Raw genomic sequence first — 17,929 nt, forward strand, 5'->3', positions numbered from 1 at the left:
TTACCCAACAAAGGTGCATATCAGAGCTCAAACATCCAGGTGCAGTTTGACTGGATATAAGCTGCTCTTTAAACTGCCAGTGTGCCTGCACAAAATCCATGTGGCGTTGGAATGCTCCGGTGTGCGAGCATTCCCTCTTGCATGCTGTCGTGGTACCTCCCTCGCCTAAAACATCTGAAGTGGACTACTTCCTACTGTGTGCTACATCTGTAAAAGGACAACTGTGGAAATAATCCTGAGCTGATTCTCCAGGAGGATCCTGCGTGAAAATGGCGAACAGTTTGTTGTTATTCATACAGTTAATGGAGGATTCAAGTCTTTCTATACCAAGGCTTCAGGAGACATTAAGGACGAAGCTCAGCTCAGCTAAGACAATCAGACTTTTCCACATCATCACCAATCACTGATCGACCGAGAGCCTGATTATTCAGGATTTTCTGAGGGTCACAAATTTTAGTCTGCTGCCACTCAGTTTTAGAAGTTTCACAGTCTAATTTCCCTTATGGCGGCTGTTACAAGATTAATATAAACTGTAGTGAGCTTTTCAATATAACTGAATTGGATTGTACCTGAAGCTGTAGTCTTGAGACTTGTGTGATATAAAACTGCACTCAGCTGCAGAACAGATTGTAAATTTTTTATTTTTTTTTATTTCCTTTATCAAACCTTCTGTTCGCAGTACAATTTCTGCCCTTCTTCCAAAGATATCTGGTCCTAATAAAATGTATGGTTGACTGGGGGCTTCCTCCTGATGTACAATGCAGCTTAAGGTGCAGACTAAAACACATATAACCAAAAATATATGATCAATAAAATCTTACAGTGGCTATTTGGGATTTTTTTTTTTTTTAAAGGTCAGCCTGCAAGCTGTACTAGATGGGGATCTCTGATGCAGTTAGAGGCGGCTCATTTTCAAGTATGCTATGGATCAAGCTGAAAAGCTAATGATTTATGTGAAAAATAAAGTTCTTGTTAGGCTGAAGGGAACTTGGGCTTTTTGTCCTTTTTAGATTATATTTTGTGCAACTCCCAAACCTACTGATACAAGGGGAAAAAACTTTGCAACAGGAAATTTATTTTTAACTTTAAGTCTCCATAGCAGCTTCCAAAAAGGCACGAAAACATCAAAGAGTGGAAATAATGACACTATTATGCAACAGTTGCTCATGTGGATATGCTTGTTGGTGCTTTCAGCCTGTGTGGTCATGAAGTTTGGACTATATTTACAGATGTCACATGGGCCCCTGTAGCCATTTAGATGGGGAGGAGAAGACCTTCAGACAATGTCATCATAGCAATAGCAATGTCTGATATTGTATAGTTATTCCTAAAGGCTCAGTTTGAGACAGGAAAAACCTGGAATAATAAAATGATGTTGGGTTTAAATGTCTGTCACTTATTTGTGGCACTCAGTAGATTAAATTCTTTTACCACAGGACCACAGTCTGCACCATAACTGCCTGTTAAAGTTTGCCTGTAGATCTTTTAACAGAGCTGGTAGTGTGTCAGAGGCAGACTGGACATCTTACAAATGAAGAATTTTATGTTTTTGTTTTCCAACCAGTTGAAATAGGAAAGTTTGAGATCTCTTCTGGTTATTTTTGTGTTGCGTCTTTCTGAAATTGCATGTTATAACCTTCAGAGTTGATTACCAACATGCCTGATTGCACTCTCTCTGGCCTATCCAAGACAGCAAAGAGGTTTCCACTTGATCCAAAATGAGCCCTCTGTAAATCTACGGGGTCTCATATTTCATCGCCCTGATGGATTGGATTGTCTAGGATTGCACTGACTCTTTTCTAGAGTTAATAAAAACACTTTTCAACACTAGAGCCCCTAGTTTGGTTCTTTTGGCACAGATGACAGCTGTAGCTCAGAAGGTAGAGGGGCTTGTCTACTAATGGGTCGATTGTTTGATCCCATATATTGAGAAGTCCTCGGATGACATACTGAGTCTCAGATTTTCCATGCTGTGTCCATTGATTTTGAGTATGTACATAATGGATTAAAAGCAATTAAAGCGCCAAAGATAAAAGTGCTCTATAAATATGACACCGCCTCCGTTTCCCGTGCAGTTTAAGACCATCTCCAAAGATTGTAAAAACAAGATAATTGGGGTAAGAAGATTCCTGTTTTCCATTTATTTTTCTATTTTTTCCCTTTACCTTTTTTGCCCCTCACTAAAAGCCCAGAGTCATTCTTTAGGTGTAAAGAGAAACCTCGTTTAACAAGATCTATCTAGCGGAAGTAAAACTCTCAAAGTTTTTATAGATGATCGTGTACAAGGACTTTTCGTTGCTGCAGCTGACTGTCTCCAGATCACTTAAGGTCTGTTTCCTGGTGTGCTTTTGGCGAAACACAGCAACTGCCAGCATGCGTTTCCAGTGGTTGCCCTGCTGCTACAGTGCAGGTCAGTTCATCTGTGATGGAGGTGATGTGGGCAGAAACCCCAGGCTCTCTTTGCCACCTCCTTCACCACAAAAATCACCACCCCCACCCCTTTTCTTCATTTATGCATTGGTTTATTTGTTTTTCATATTATTTATTTGTTTTAAACGTCATGGGAGTCATCTGTAAAAAATCTGAATGAATTAGGCTACTATCTTGGCTGTTGCTTCACCACGTCAGCAATCCTTAATAGGTGATACTTGAGACATGTGTGACAGGTTGTAGACTTTGCAGTTTTGGGAAAGCTGGGCCCATTTTCACCCATTTAAGAGTAAATCTTAGCAGGTATCATAGTGGAGTGAGTGTGGCCTGTAGTATGAAGTTGCTTGGAGTTCGCAGCAGGAGTAGAAATTATATATTATATATTTAATATATTAATATGAATCCATCCACCATATTTGCTGTTTCAAATGAAGGACAGTGATATTTCTAAATCCTGCTTTTTTATCTCTTTGCACAGTCACTCCTAGATAAACAATCAGCTGACTACCTAAACTGTGGTTATGGTTGACAGATTTGTCATTGTTCATGCAGACAGAGACGTCAGCAGCTCGGTATCCATTTATACTCTCACAGCATCTCAGTGCGGTTTACTCTAGTCCCATCTTTGAAGAATAGAAGTCAATATAGGAAGCAAAGCAGTGGCTAAGGTTTCTTCACTGTTTTATGCAGAACATCTCATCTTTTCCAACTGCTGCAACAAACTCATCTGGGAATTTCTGTGCTTCTGCATTGTGATATAACTTGTGAAATCTTGTAGAGACAGATTCCTGCTGTTAGGCATCCTGGTTACAAAGAATGGAAGGCGCAAGGCAACTTGGCAGTATCGTCATGAACAATAAGTACCCGATAACCTGAAAATATTAAAATTGGCCATTTTTGACTTTTAGACACATTGTTCTCCCAAGTCCTGATCACAAACATGTAAACTGACAGACATCAAAACTATTCACATATTTTTCATAAAAGGCTCTTTTACTTCCAAAACACAGGTTTATAGATTCAGGTTTCGTAGATCTGACTGGTTAATTGCAGTTTTCTGCTCTGTGATGGAAAGATTAAATTAAAGGGTTTTTAAGTTGATGAGCCTCAGTTTGTGCTGACTGCCCTATAAAGTTTGAAGGGTTAATTGCGCAGCCTGAAATAAACAGACAAACGGGAAGCTGGCACTGCTTGCACACATGTCTTGCTTCCTGTGATCATGAGTCATTTGCAAACCAGTGAATGAGTGTGCTTGTGTGACTTTGAGCCTTGGGAGCTTTTTTTTTTTTTTGCAGTGGAAAACTGTAAAATGAATCTTGCTAATTGACCATATAGTGTCGCTGTGTGAGAACATCATTAACAGACACAAAGGCAATGTGTGTGGGTGTGTGTCTGTTTGTGGCTCCCTCCAAAGATGTTTTAGCTTTCCGCCCCAAAGAAAAGTCACCAGAGTTGTAACAAAATATGTTTATCATATTTTAGGTTAATTATCATTCATACAACCATCAAACTGATAGAAACAAGAATATGCATATAAATATGGGCATATTCCTCATGTTTTAAATAATTTGACAAGGTCAGTGCATGTACAGGATAACTTGTACATACCCTGACCTTATTATTTGTAACTCTGGGCATATTTAATATGAAATTTACCACTATAACAGTGTATATGTTACATAAAAGAGGGGACAAATAGTAATAGTGATAGAATAGAATATAAATATACATGTACTGTTCAGTAAGGTAACACAGAAAACACATTTGTGTGCACTGTAAGGGACCCAAATATTTTTAGCTGCATAGTCACCCAGTAAAAGCCTATTTTTGTGCTTAAAAAAAACACACCCCTGGTGTGTGTGTGAGTGCATGTGTGTGTGTGTGTGTGTGTGTGTGTGTATTAGCCGTGCTGAGGGGCCATAAATCTATAGACACACTGTGGGGACTCCGACATGGGGTATGATTTGGGTAAGCCTCAACATAATTAATGCAAGTCCTTCCATTGTGAAGTGATGGAAACATGACTGTGTGTTTGTGTGTTCTTGTGTATATGTGACGTTTCTTCTCTCTGCAGTATGGGGATTTCCTTTTTCCACTCTGGTCACATGACTGCAGATATGGGTGTGGTCTCCTGCATTCCTGGCCTCTTGCTTTGCTCTCCTTAGGCCATCTGGCATCCTGCGACACTCACTCTCTCTCTCTCTTACAGACACAGACACACACACACACACACACACACACACACACACACACACACACACACACACACACACACACACACACACACTGTCGTCTAGACTTAACTCACACCAGCTCAGTGTAACGTGTCCTGCATGTGGAAAAGCCTGTATGAAGTCACTGACATGATTCAGGACTCAGGACTGTATGTGTGTGGGGTGTGTGTGTTTGCATGTGATTGGTTGTTGAGCGAACCAAGAATCAACTTCTTCTTTGTGTGGTGGGTGTGGGCAGCAGTGAGGTTGAATAGTAGGAGTGTGTGTGTGTGGAGGAGGGCGGTGCAGGCTTCTCCTTTAGTATGCAGAGCAGGTGTGTCTGCAGAGGCAGAGAACCGAGATGGAGGAAAAGGAGGGAGGATAACAGCAGCTGAACAGCAGACCGGTCTGATGGAAGATAATGAAAAGAGAGAGATGAATGAAACTGTTTTTATGACCTGTTATTGTGTGTGTTTCACTGCGTGTTTGGAGGAGAGAGAGAGACAGAAATTTTAAAATTTACATTCAAATCAAATTTCCTTATGCCAGCAGCCTTCTCATAGCAGGCAAAATAATATAAGTGACAGCAGCTGGACTGTGGCTGAAACATCAAATAAAACATCAAAGTATTTAGGAAACAGTTTGTGATTAAATATTCTAAAGACAGGAAGAGGAGAACTGTCTGACAGGCTGAGCTGTGATGAGGTATTGATCCTGCTTCCTGGTCCAAGCGTCTCCACCATATGAGGAACCCCCCCCCCCCCCCCCCCCCCCCCACACACACACACACACGCACACGCACACGCACACAAAATCCCCCAAAAAAACTGTAGAGGCATATGATTCTCGGTCCCTACAGTTTTGTGTATGCACTATTCATGTGCAGCAAGGCTTCAATTTAAGTTTTAAAAACTCGTGGTGCACACTTGAGCCTCCAGCCTCATGCTTTTTCCAAATATTGATTTTTGACGCTTCAGAAAAGAGTCACTCTTAGGCCGTCTAAGATTTCAGTGTGGACTTTAAACGCAAGACCAGGGCTTCTTTTTTTAGTGATCAACCCAAAGCACACAGCATCGATTTAATGGCTGTCCTCGTGTTGTGAATGGACCCGTCTCATATGTTCTCTCGGCTGAAGTTTAATCCATTAGGAGCGTTTTCTTCCTGCCATGTGTGATGGCATTCCTGTGCCCATCAGGGACCCCATTATTTTATTTTTTAAAATAATTTAGCCATCATCAGTACATCTCGTGTAGTGATCGGTTTATATTATTAGCCTAGCTCTGTAGCTAGCGACCTGGTAACAGATCATTAAATGTCAACAAGGCCAGGGGTGTGAAACACATTTTAGTTTGCGGGCCACATACAGTTCAATTTAAACTCACAGGAGCCAGTCAGTAAAGCCATATATTCTAAAAAAGGAAAGAAAACTCAATTTTTTTTCATTTTTATTGTAACTCTATAAATGCATGACAAGTGTTGAGAAAAACAAATGTGTTTTTATGGCTTCAAGAAAAGTTGTTCTAAATGTATAAATATGTGGAAAGTTCCAGAAATGTTCACTCCTACGTAAAAAATGCTGGAATTGATATGTCACACCAGAAATAAATAAATAAATAAAGCTGATTTGGACCTGCTGGCAGGTCTGTCACGGCTCCTGGGCCACATGTTTGACACCCTTCAACTAGCACAGCTTCACTGACCCTCCAAACATTTTTATAGCTGCTGATGACAGTGAAGCTTTTGATAAGAAGCTGTGTGATTTACAACATTAAGAGTTACAGTTGCTAGCTTCTGGAGTTTACATTTACAGCCCTCTGTGTTACTTCCTGTCCTCCACCCGTGTGTTTAGCCTTGCTGCATGATTGCATTTCCTGAGATAAATTGTGGTCTGCCTGCAGCTTAGCTTAACTTTCAAAATAAAATGTAAGCAGGGTTCCTTCCTGTCTTAGCTTTGGCCTTTGGTGGGTTAATTTGTGTAAAGGGAAGCATTAAGTCTAATTAACAAATCTGACTGCTTTTTCCTGTTATTTTCACTTCAGTGCTGATGATTTCAGACCTCCGGGCCATGCCAAAAATTTCTCTAAGCAGGAAAAACACTGTAAACATCAGCATCATTTTGTCTAAGGCCAAAGAATAGCGCACAATGACTTCATTAAACTGCAATGAAAAACATTTTTCAGACGAGTGTGTTAAAGTATTATGATTGATTGGTTTTATTGCTATCTATAGGCTCAGAAACTAGACGTGCAAAAAGCTGTAAACAGAAAGGCACAGTCCTGTAAGATAATCAATATCAAAAGAGTTAATGGCATTGGCTGAGACAGAGCAGGCTGAAAACAGACTTTATTATAGAGCCCTTCTTCTGAATGGATATGCTTATCAGCCTTTGTCACAGCCTTTGGCCATATCCTCTATCATTCTCTGACATGTGATATGTCCTTTTTCTAGTTACCTGCTTGATCTTTGACCTTACATATTATAATATTCTTGGTAATAAACAACCTATAATGATGCATTTTCTAATCTGTGTTCTAGCTACTTCATCCCCAGCAGCCTGAATGGGACCTGGCAGCAGATCGAATGAAGCATAAAACATTTGTGTATTTTCTGCATCACCAGCTGAATGCCACTTCATGTGATTTTGTAACTTGTACTGTAACTTTATTGCGCAACTTCCTTCTCTAGTGTTATACGGCCTAATGGGCTAAGAATATAAAAAAAACATTTTTCTTCTGCAGAGAATCAGTTTCGCTCACTCGTACAGAAAACGAAAAAAAAAAAAAAACTTCAGTGAAAATGTGGGAAAAACCAAACTCCGAACATAACTGGCTTCAGACCAGGTTATAATGACCATCAGCTGCTTTGATAATTAACCAGGTAAAAGAGATGCAAACGTGACGATGTCTGTCAGTTTATCCTTTACCTGACTTTGATTAATGGCGGCATTTCAGAGTGACCCCAAACGCCTCATTAATGCCAGGGGTCAGTTTTCTGAATTTGAGGTGACTTGTTTTATTTGTATGAGTTAATTAAGTACGTTTCAGAAAATGGTGATACCTGGTGGAGCTCAGATTGAGCAAATGTCTTCCACGCGTCCAACAAACACAGTTCAGCATCTGCACTGCAGAAGTCTGCAGTCCCGCCAATAATTTATTCAGGAGTCGCGCTGTCTAGATAATTGTGTCATCTTGACGGTGTTACTGACGTTTTAGGTGCCTTTTTGAACATTTTAACACAACTCTATTGTGTTAATGTCCCGCAGGTTTCTTTATAATAACAATGTGATGTCAGTGCGTGAGTCATTGTGCACCTTGGTTTTGTTTAGTTTAACCAAATGCAGTTAGAACTGCCAAAACATGAATCCAATCCTCTCTGAGGCAGAGTGTGTCTGCAAACTGTTTACATGTGAAAAGACGTGCCTACATGTTTATGTTTTCAGGTGTTTTCCAAAACGTTCTCAGAAATGGGCTCCAAAGCGAGACTCGTTTATGAGAATATTTATTCATAACCAGCTCTGCAGTCTTTCAACTGCCCTCAGTTTTTGAATAGTACTTACCAAGTTATAAACACGCCGCTTTCTCCATCTCCACATGATGTGAAAGTGGGATGCCTCGCTTCTGTAACAATTGGGTTCTTGTACTATAAAGTGTTTTAAGGCTTCTTCAAACCACACATATAATCCAAAATAGTATTTTTTTCTCGCTTCCACACACACACAAGCTTATGCTATCGCACATGCATATAAGTTGAGTGGCTGGCAACATGGCAACTGCAGCATAATTTAATCTGCAGTAAGAAATAGATAAGACAGACAAAGAACAGACACACTGCATCTCATGCACTGAAACTGGTTGTCTTAATGCCACGTTGATGCTCCATCTATATTTAGATGTCTGCTCAAAACCTCTTGGGACTTTCTTATCTTCTCTTTGTCAAATATTGAAACACGAGAATGTTGGATTATTTCAGCTGACAGCATTCCCACTGCATTTCCAGAGGAAATGTTTAGTAAAGGTTCTCCACCAAACACTGGATGTTAACGCCTTTAAACCTTTAACTTTCAATGGGAATCGGCCCATTACTGTGGCAAGGAAAGCTGCCTGGAAATCAATGCATGTTCTCTTTTTTTTTGTCTTGCAGTGAATCAGGGCTCACAAACATACAGAACAAGTTTCAGAGATATCCTGCAGCTGCGTTCAGTATGCAGACAGACATACTATAGGCATGCCGCTGTCACGCATATATGAACAATGTTTGTCGCCCAGTCTCTCAGATACTATCTTTCTATGAATGATCTCTGAGTAGATGAACAACTTGCAAGGGCATGTGCAGTTTTAGCAATACTCTCACAAACACATCACCTGTTTCCAGTGTAGCATTTGGTCATAATTTGGTTACTACCAACAGGTGACGTCTTGGAAACTTTGCTCTGTGGTTTCAAGATCACCAGACCTTCTGCAGTGTTGCAGAACAACATAAAAACTAACGTATCTGTGACATCATATCTAAGTCTGGGTAATGCTATATCGAGTCATCAAAAGTAACATTTTTAGAAAGTAAATGTAACGCATTAACATCATTGTTGCTTTTAACAGTGCTGCCGGGTGTTCTTGGCCTCACGTTAAGACTAAAATCTGAATAGTACTTGCATAATGTACTTGTATTTCTTTGGCCTTTGTGCTCAGTCAAAACTTAACTTGTTAACACCTGCAGTTCTGCATTTAAGGCAAAAATCATAACAATTATAACTTGAAAACTTGGAAAGACGATTTAAACCTTTTCCGTTTTTAATCAAATCCATGACGTAGTTTGGATGTCTAGGAAAGTCATCTTTCAACTAGTTCTTGCCCAGTGGGTAAATTTCCACCTAAATGACCTGCTTTTCCTTTAGTGTTGATGTGAGTGTCATTAGATCACTAACTCTTGCTTAAAGTTTTTAATAACTAGCTTCCACCTAAAAAGATTTAAAAATGTACACTATACTCAGTAGTCTAAATTAAGTGTGCGTTTTCTGTGTGTGTGTATTTATACTTCTATATTGTAGATGTGCTGCAGCCTCCAAAATGATCTCACAGTAGAATTAACACCTCTTTAAAACTGTTACTCATTATAACCTTCATGAAAGGGCATTTAAGAGGATTGTTGCATTAGTTTTAGCTAATAATAAACCGGCACACAAGTGTATTAGAAAGCTACTTCTCATTCCAGCTGGCACTTGGCTAGTGGAAATATTTCATCACCAGTAATCTGAGAAAGAACTGGTTTGTGCGAGTCATTGTGCGAGTGATATGTAAGTGTGCAGGAGGATTAGCTTGTGTATGTTGACCTGATCGGACCTGTCGGTTTTCACATGTACATTATTCTGTGCAGCTTGTTTGTAGTTGTGATTACACATTGGAGAATTTTCCAGCGTTATCTAGTTGGACCTGTGTTACAACCTTGTGGTTTTGTGATTTAGATTTTACAAATATATTCCATTCCCATTCGGCAAGTGGTTGTAACATGTTAGGGGCGGGCTACTTTGCTTTTGTAATCTATTGTTTAGGCTACATGATATCGATGTAGGGAAATGAAAATGGGTTTCATGCAGTGACTCTCACATCATAATGGATGGAAACTAATGCTGCAGCTGCTCGAAGACTTTTCGGTCATCCACGTGTTTCTCTAACCAGCTGGTAAGGTTTTTGTAAGTTTTAGTGATCGTTTACATTTTTATAATTCTAAAAACAGAGATTGGGTATTTGTCAGGCATTGTAGTGGATGACTTACTGTCATGTAGACATGCTAGTCTAATAGAATAATACACTAGTTTGAAGGAAAAAACCCACAAACAAGCTAAAAAATAAAAATAAATACAATACTAAATAAATTGCCTTTTTTATTTTAGTTTGTTTTTTAGGACAGAAATGTGAAGTTTTTTACTTCACATTTCTGTCAGTTCACTTAAGTTTCCACACTCCTGCTGCCCGCCTTTATGTTTAGTTTAGTTTAGTTAAATTTAATACACTTATTGATTCCCAGGAAAAGAAGATGTTTACACTAACTAGCAACTCAGCAGGAGCAACTCGGTAATCTGTAACACCTCTCATTACAGATTACAGTAAGAAAAAAGCAGGATTTTATGACTCCATAATCGCCTAATCTTACACAAACACTAACGTAACAAACAGAAAATCATGTAGTTTGAGCCTGGCATTACATAATTTACTAACCCTGAATTAGCCCCAACCACAATTGCTTGATTAGTTTGTTTGTTTGTGCAGCAGCAGAGAGCAGATCTAATCAAAACTGAAAATGATCAAAAATGAACCACCAGAAGAGGATGCAGCGTTTCACTGGCTCTCATCTCTGTATTGATTTGTGTATGTGCAAGTCATTTTTCCTGTCTTGCTCTCAAACACAAGAGGTGAAAATCCCATTTCTCTACTGACTGGCATGAGGATTCAGGAGGATTTTTTCTTGTTGTTTTAAAAACTTTCAGTTGTTATTATGTTCTTGATTTCATTTTAAATCTTAGATTTTACTTTAGATTTGGTTTCCAGAGAGAGATTTTGTTGTTAGCGATAGATGAATTTGTCAGATGCAAGATGCTATAAATTAAGAATCAGCATTAATTATACATGTGTGTATTGACATATACAGGGAGTGCAGAATTATTAGGCAAGTTGTATTTTTGAGGAATAATTTTATTATTGAACAACAACCATGTTCTCAATGAACCCAAAAAACTCATTAATATCAAAGCTGAATGTTTTTGGAAGTAGTTTTTAGTTTGTTTTTAGTTTTAGCTATTTTAGGGGGATATCTGTGTGTGCAGGTGACCATTACTGTGCATAATTATTAGGCAACTTAACAAAAAACAAATATATACCCATTTCAATTATTTATTTTTACCAGTGAAACCAATATAACATCTCCACATTCACAAATATACATTTCTGACATTCAAAAACAAAACAAAAACAAATCAGCGACCAATATAGCCACCTTTCTTTGCAAGGACACTCAAAAGCCTGCCATCCATGGATTCTGTCAGTGTTTTGATCTGTTCGCCATCAACATTGCGTGCAGCAGCAACCACAGCCTCCCAGACACTGTTCAGAGAGGTACTGTTTTCCCTCCTTGTAAATCTCACATTTGATGATGGACCACAGGTTCTCAATGGGGTTCAGATCAGGTGAACAAGGTGGCCATGTCATTAGTTTTTCTTCTTTTATACCCTTTCTTGCCAGCCACGCTGTGGAGTACTTGGACGCGTGTGATGGAGCATTGTCCTGCATGAAAATCATGTTTTTCTTGAAGGATGCAGACTTCTTCCTGTACCACTGCTTGAAGAAGGTGTCTTCCAGAAACTGGCAGTAGGACTGGGAGTTGAGCTTGACTCCATCCTCAACCCGAAAAGGCCTCACAAGCTCATCTTTGATGATACCAGCCCAAACCAGTACTCCACCTCCACCTTGCTGGCGTCTGAGTCGGACTGGAGCTCTCTGCCTTTTACCAATCCAGCCACGGGCCCATCCATCTGGCCCATCAAGACTCACTCTCATTTCATCAGTCCATAAAACCTTAGAAAAACCAGTCTTGAGATATTTCTTGGCCCAGTCTTGACGTTTCAGCTTGTGTGTCTTGTTCAGTGGTGGTCGTCTTTCAGCCTTTCTTACCTTGGCCATGTCTCTGAGTATTGCACACCTTGTGCTTTTGGGCACTCCAGTGATGTTGCAGCTCTGAAATATGGCCAAACTGGTGGCAAGTGGCATCTTGGCAGCTGCACGCTTGACTTTTCTCAGTTCATGGGCAGTTATTTTGCGCCTTGGTTTTTCCACACGCTTCTTGCGACCCTGTTGACTATTTTAAATGAAATGCTTGATTGTTCGATGATCACGCTTCAGAAGCTTTGCAATTTTGAGACTGCTGCATCCCTCTGCAAGATATCTCACTATTTTTGACTTTTCTGAGCCTGTCAAGTCCTTCTTTTGACCCGTTTTGCCAAAGGAAAGGAAGTTGCCTAATAATTATGCATATAGGGTGATATAGGGTGTTGATGTCATTAGACCACACCCCTTCTCATTACAGAGATGCACATCACCTAATATGCTTAATTGGTAGTAGGCTTTCGAGCCTATACAGCTTGGAGTAAGACAACATGCATGAAGAGGATGATGTGGACAAAATACTCATTTGCCTAATAATTCTGCACTCCCTGTACACATCTCAGTAAATTTATATACCAGTGCTTCTGCATACTGCATGTCTTTTGTAAGTGCCCAGTATTGTTTCAGTTATTTTTTCCATTTTTCTATTCTAGTTTCTATTTCTATTTGTATTTTAACTGAAATGTGTCTCCCCACCCAGTTTTAGTCGTCAGTGACGATAACATGGTTTCTGGCCAAGTTCTACACTAATATTCAGTAGCAAGCTGACCTTCACATGAGCTTAATGGCTCTGCAGCTTGTTATGTATGACAGTTATCAGATGACAGCTTCTGTGGGTTTCAATGCCTTTGCAAAGCAGATGAAACAAACCTATTTTATTCTGCACTGTGACAGTATATGCAACCTGGTGGTGTATCTTCGTGTCATCACTTTGTTCCCCCACTTATGTTTGTGATAAGGAAACAACTTGTTAAAGCCTGACAACCTTGCAAACACTCAGTGACCTGACAGGCTAGAAAATGTGTGTTTGTTTGAATGAGCAGGTGTGTCATTAGGGTTTAAGGTCAAAATGCTTACCTTTGAACTGAGCTGGGTGTGGTTGTATAGTCAACAAACAGAAGGTGTATGTTGTTTGTGAAACTCCACCCAAAATATGTGGGTTGTGCAGTTTTGTTTTATTTCCATTCATGAATGAGGGCCTTTTATTAAGTAACAAACATTAATGTTCTGACTAATGTTGCTGATTATATCCATGCTGATAAGACAGTCATAAAGCTTCTGAAAAATACTGTTATTAATAGGAAATTGATAAGAAACTGAACTATGAATTGCACACTGAAGCTCTGCCCATGTACATCAAAACACACTAAAAGCACAACATGGTAACTCATTTGGTTTCTTTAATGCACATCTGAATAATGAATGTAAACGTAGATATTCGATCTTTTTTTAATTAAATAGTCGCACATTTCATCCTCTTATTGCCTCTGTAATTAAGTAATCTCATTATCCATAATTAACACATTCCATCACAGTGACATCATCAACTATTTCTTTAATAACTTAGAACAAACAGGCATTCATTTTATTACCGCGTTCTTATGTTGTGACTAATGACTCAAAAATAGTTACTGAAAACATGAAACTGACTTACAGGATTGTTAAATTATCTGGGAGAGGCCAGTGCCGTGTGAAACTGTGGCGGTCATTAATATAAAGCGTGTAAATACAAAAAAAAGAAAAACACGAGCTTTTTCTTATTAATATTTTCCAGTTAACAAAACGACCAAAAAAAAAAAAAAAAAAACAAAAAACGAGAGATGGGGCATAAAATAAACTCATCCAGCTCCTCTTTTTTACTTGTAAAAGTGCAGCAATCATTAATAAACGTGGACACAGATGTTGACACAGATAAATCTGTAAACTCTTTACGGCAATTATTTACAATTTATTCAAATCAACTTTGCAAACATGTTAATGTAATTTTGTTTATTTGTGTAGAATGACCCGATATTCTACTTTGTGAAGGACTGCACAGCATTTTTATGCACCACGTTATTCTTTTTCATTAGCTCTGTAATATTCAACGCTGCAGAACAGAAAGTTTTCTCAAATCTGCCACTGATCAGTGGCTGTGACGAAAGCGGGGAAGGCCCCGTCCCCTTAGGGGGATATCGATCAAACTGTGCGCACACGGGTTCAAGCTCAGGCTAAGCTGTCACTGTGAACGCTGGCGTTGCTCTAAACGGGAAGAATTTGGAGTCAACCCAAAGTTGAACATTACGCAGGATATGGTGAAAACCCTCACAAAGAAAACCATCACACAGACTGGGAAACTGTTTATTTAATATGAATTATCTGGTTTTATTCCATCCATCCACCCATAATATTTATTTTGGATATTTTTTATTGAAATAGAGAGTATCCCTGGATTGGGGTAAGGAGCAGTAACTAATAGATTTAGGTAAAAAATGAATTTTTAATTAAGTATATAGATGAGCTTCAGTCTATTATTAGCCTGGTAAATGCTGAACCATGAAATAGCTGCCGAACTCATGTATGAAATATGATACATTTGGCGTTACAGGATTAGGTTGTAAAGGGGAATACGTGAGTGGAAGCAGATATCTGGCATGAGAACAGCAAAACTTAAGACCAGTAAAATGTCAGTCAAAAAACTTGACTTTTACAATTTAAATGACCCAACTGGAAATCTGCACCGTGTGCAGTTGTCATAGCACAACAGCTTACACTGAGACTGCACCTCTTCTTCTTCACTCATTAATATGTCTAGTAAACTTTTCTTATTTCCTGTATTGTGGCCTGTAAAAAGTAATGCCATTGTAGTAGATTTTAAAGTATCACATTGCAGATATCGCACTGCAAACGTGACATGTCGAGAAAGAAAAACGTCTTTGATGCTTGTGAGCTCTCGCTCGTACCGCCACGCTGATGTGGAGTGAGTCTCCCTGTGCAGTGTATTTTGTTTCAGGTTGGGAAAATTTGCATTATGTAAAGTCATACTGAGATGGCCATCAGCAATTCCTGTTTAAACAACAATCTCTGTTTTACATTTGATACCGAGCAAACCATGTTAGGATTATTATAAAGACTTCAAAGCAAATTTCTGAAGAGGAAAGCATCACGAAATTTTTTTAGCTTAGCTCATTTTTACACAATAAACATTTAACTGTCTCTGACTTGGGAGTCCAGATGCCATCGAATGTAAATGAGGTCTATGCTTTGATTAGACGTTCAGTTGGTAATTTCTCTAAGTGAACCAGGTGCCAATTATTGCACAGCGAGCCAGCTGAAGCTCCCACTGTTATATTAAGCATTCACCAGAGCTTTGAAATTGTTCTGTCTGTCTTCCTCAGTCTGAGAACCACTGACCCAAGCATCATCCTGCAACACCTGTACCAAAAACCACCACTCAGAAAATGCTTAACCCCGGTAGTAATGGTAGTACTTCTCTAACAGGGTCTGTGTGTGTGTGTGTGTGCACGCGCTCGTCCATCAAAGAGCGCTAAACTGCGAAAAATGGAGGACAGCCTTTGATGTGCACTTACATAATCTGTAGCGATGGGCTGGAGAGTCAGAGTTAGGCCACACACACATTTTCACACTCTGACCCGGTGGATATCCTCCATCGCATTGTCTCCTGCTTGATGCTGATTGGCTCTCAGAGCTGCATTGCATTTACCGTGACCTCTGGCTCTTCATCTGTGAGTCTGGATTTCTTGTCGCTGGGCTAATTTAGTTTTTCCTAAACTCTTGATTATAGCATCTAATCTTTTCCTGATTTGTAGTCTGTAATTAAATTTGCTGCCTGATATTGTTTTCACAGATGCTTCAGTTAATGAATTCAGAGGCCAACTGCTGTCTTCAACATTTGCTTGAAGTGTGTTTTATTTCACTGTATAGCTGTGCTTTTGCACACATAGTAAGGCTGAGAAGAAGAGAATATGTGAATAAATCAAGGCCTGTGGGCCAACTCTAACCCTTCAAAATGTTTATATGGGTAACATATAATTTCAGTGTTGACCAAATCTGATCCACCCCGTTGTAGCTGTGGTCTACACACACCAGTGTAACCGAGTGGGGTCAGTCTTCTTCCACTTTTTTAAATTATTACTGGCAGGAATTGGCCAGTTGGTGTGGCAGAGGAAATGGAAAGCTCTTTCTGATAGTAATGAGTAAATGTTAACTAAGGTGGAAAAATTGCCACTTGGGGTTCAGGATTTGCCCTTGGACCCTTTTTCAATGACACAGTGGCAGTTCTGTAGCATCAGATTCAGAAGACTTCATGAATCCAAGAGGAAATTATGTAAATTATGAAATTACTATGATGGTACTACACCCACTGGCAAGCAGTAGTAACCCTACCATCCATGAGGTATTTATTTTATATGGCACAGGTGTACTACGTGATCTTGACTAAATGTTATAAAGGCTAATAAATGTATTTGTGTGGCCCGCTTCAGGGCTTTAATGTGAAAAACTAGCAGAAGACATACATTTTCAATGAAGGTAAACCTTGTCAACAGACCATATCTGTCCAGCACTTGATTTCGTTCTCATTTCCCAGTGTGCTTGTTAGTAAAACTACATTTGACACCCTTGATTTTGAACTCAATCCACAGCTGTTTGCAAGGAAATAAACTATGACTCCCTCATAAATACGACAAAAGACAAAATGCTGCTTTTTCTGACCAGAGTGATAAACTCACAGCAGATGGTTAATGGAGAGCAGATATTTACCAAATAACCACAAGTCTCACAGGAGCTGCGCAAACTGATAATAAGTTTATATCATAACGACCTCGGTGATTCAGGGGACTCCTTTAATAATCTAAGATGAGAAAATCTCTTCTCTAATTGGGCAAATTAGTCTCTCTGCTATTAATTAGAAAGATTACTTCAGGAGTCCCTTTAATTTATTTATTTCTTTATTTTTTATGTGTGCTGCTTCTGATGCTGGGCTGGTACGTCTTCAGACAGTTTCCACTCTGGTTCTGGTTTCTAAACAACTGTTTTCCTGTTTTCTATTTTCTCTGCAGAGTAAAACCAGCAGAACATGTTTACTCCACTGTTTCCATAGTTACTGAGAGGAGCATGCACGTCCAGAGAAGGCTTTAACGTCACAGTTTGTCTCCTCCGGCTGCCATCTAAAAGAACTACACTACCCACAATTCCTGTGACTAATAACATAGCCACCGTTTCGATCACTACAAACAAAGACAGTCAGAAGAACGACACTGCTGTGAAGAGGACCACCATGGCAAACAACCCTGCAGACCACCCTCCGGGGAATTCGGTTGCTGAGGGCAACCATGAAGGGGACTTTGGGGTGACCATGGTGGACTTGAGGACCCTGATGGAGCTGCGGAGCACTGAGGCCGTCAACAAGATACGGGACACTTACGGAGATGTGCAGGGCATCTGCCGCCGCCTGAAAACATCCCCTATAGAAGGTAAGACCGGTTCAATACACACCACCAAACCATTTAAGTCAGTGGATCTGAAACAGTTCACAACCTACAATTTTTATTAGTCTGTGACAATAAAAAAATGATCCAAGGTGAATTAGATTGGCAGTGGTCACCATTATATCATCAATAAACACTTTTGAAA

At 39.5% G+C, this 17,929-nt stretch overlaps 1 protein-coding gene across 7 annotated transcripts in view; it reads left to right on the plus strand.

Annotated features, from left to right (window-relative positions):
* Positions 1 to 17,929, plus strand: part of LOC120717031 (plasma membrane calcium-transporting ATPase 1-like) — a 130,150-nt gene that overhangs the window by 38,299 nt on the left and 73,922 nt on the right. For all 7 annotated transcript variants that reach the window (XM_040004877.1, XM_040004829.1, XM_040004862.1 and 4 more), the window contains one exon: positions 17,356 to 17,769. In XM_040004877.1, coding sequence (XP_039860811.1) covers positions 17,574 to 17,769 — 196 coding nt within the window. In that variant the 5' untranslated portion in view covers positions 17,356 to 17,573. The remainder of the gene's footprint in view (positions 1 to 17,355; positions 17,770 to 17,929) is intronic.

Source organism: Simochromis diagramma, unplaced genomic scaffold, assembly GCF_900408965.1.
Source record: "Simochromis diagramma unplaced genomic scaffold, fSimDia1.1 OVJJ01000320.1, whole genome shotgun sequence".
Lineage (NCBI taxonomy): Eukaryota > Metazoa > Chordata > Actinopteri > Cichliformes > Cichlidae > Simochromis > Simochromis diagramma.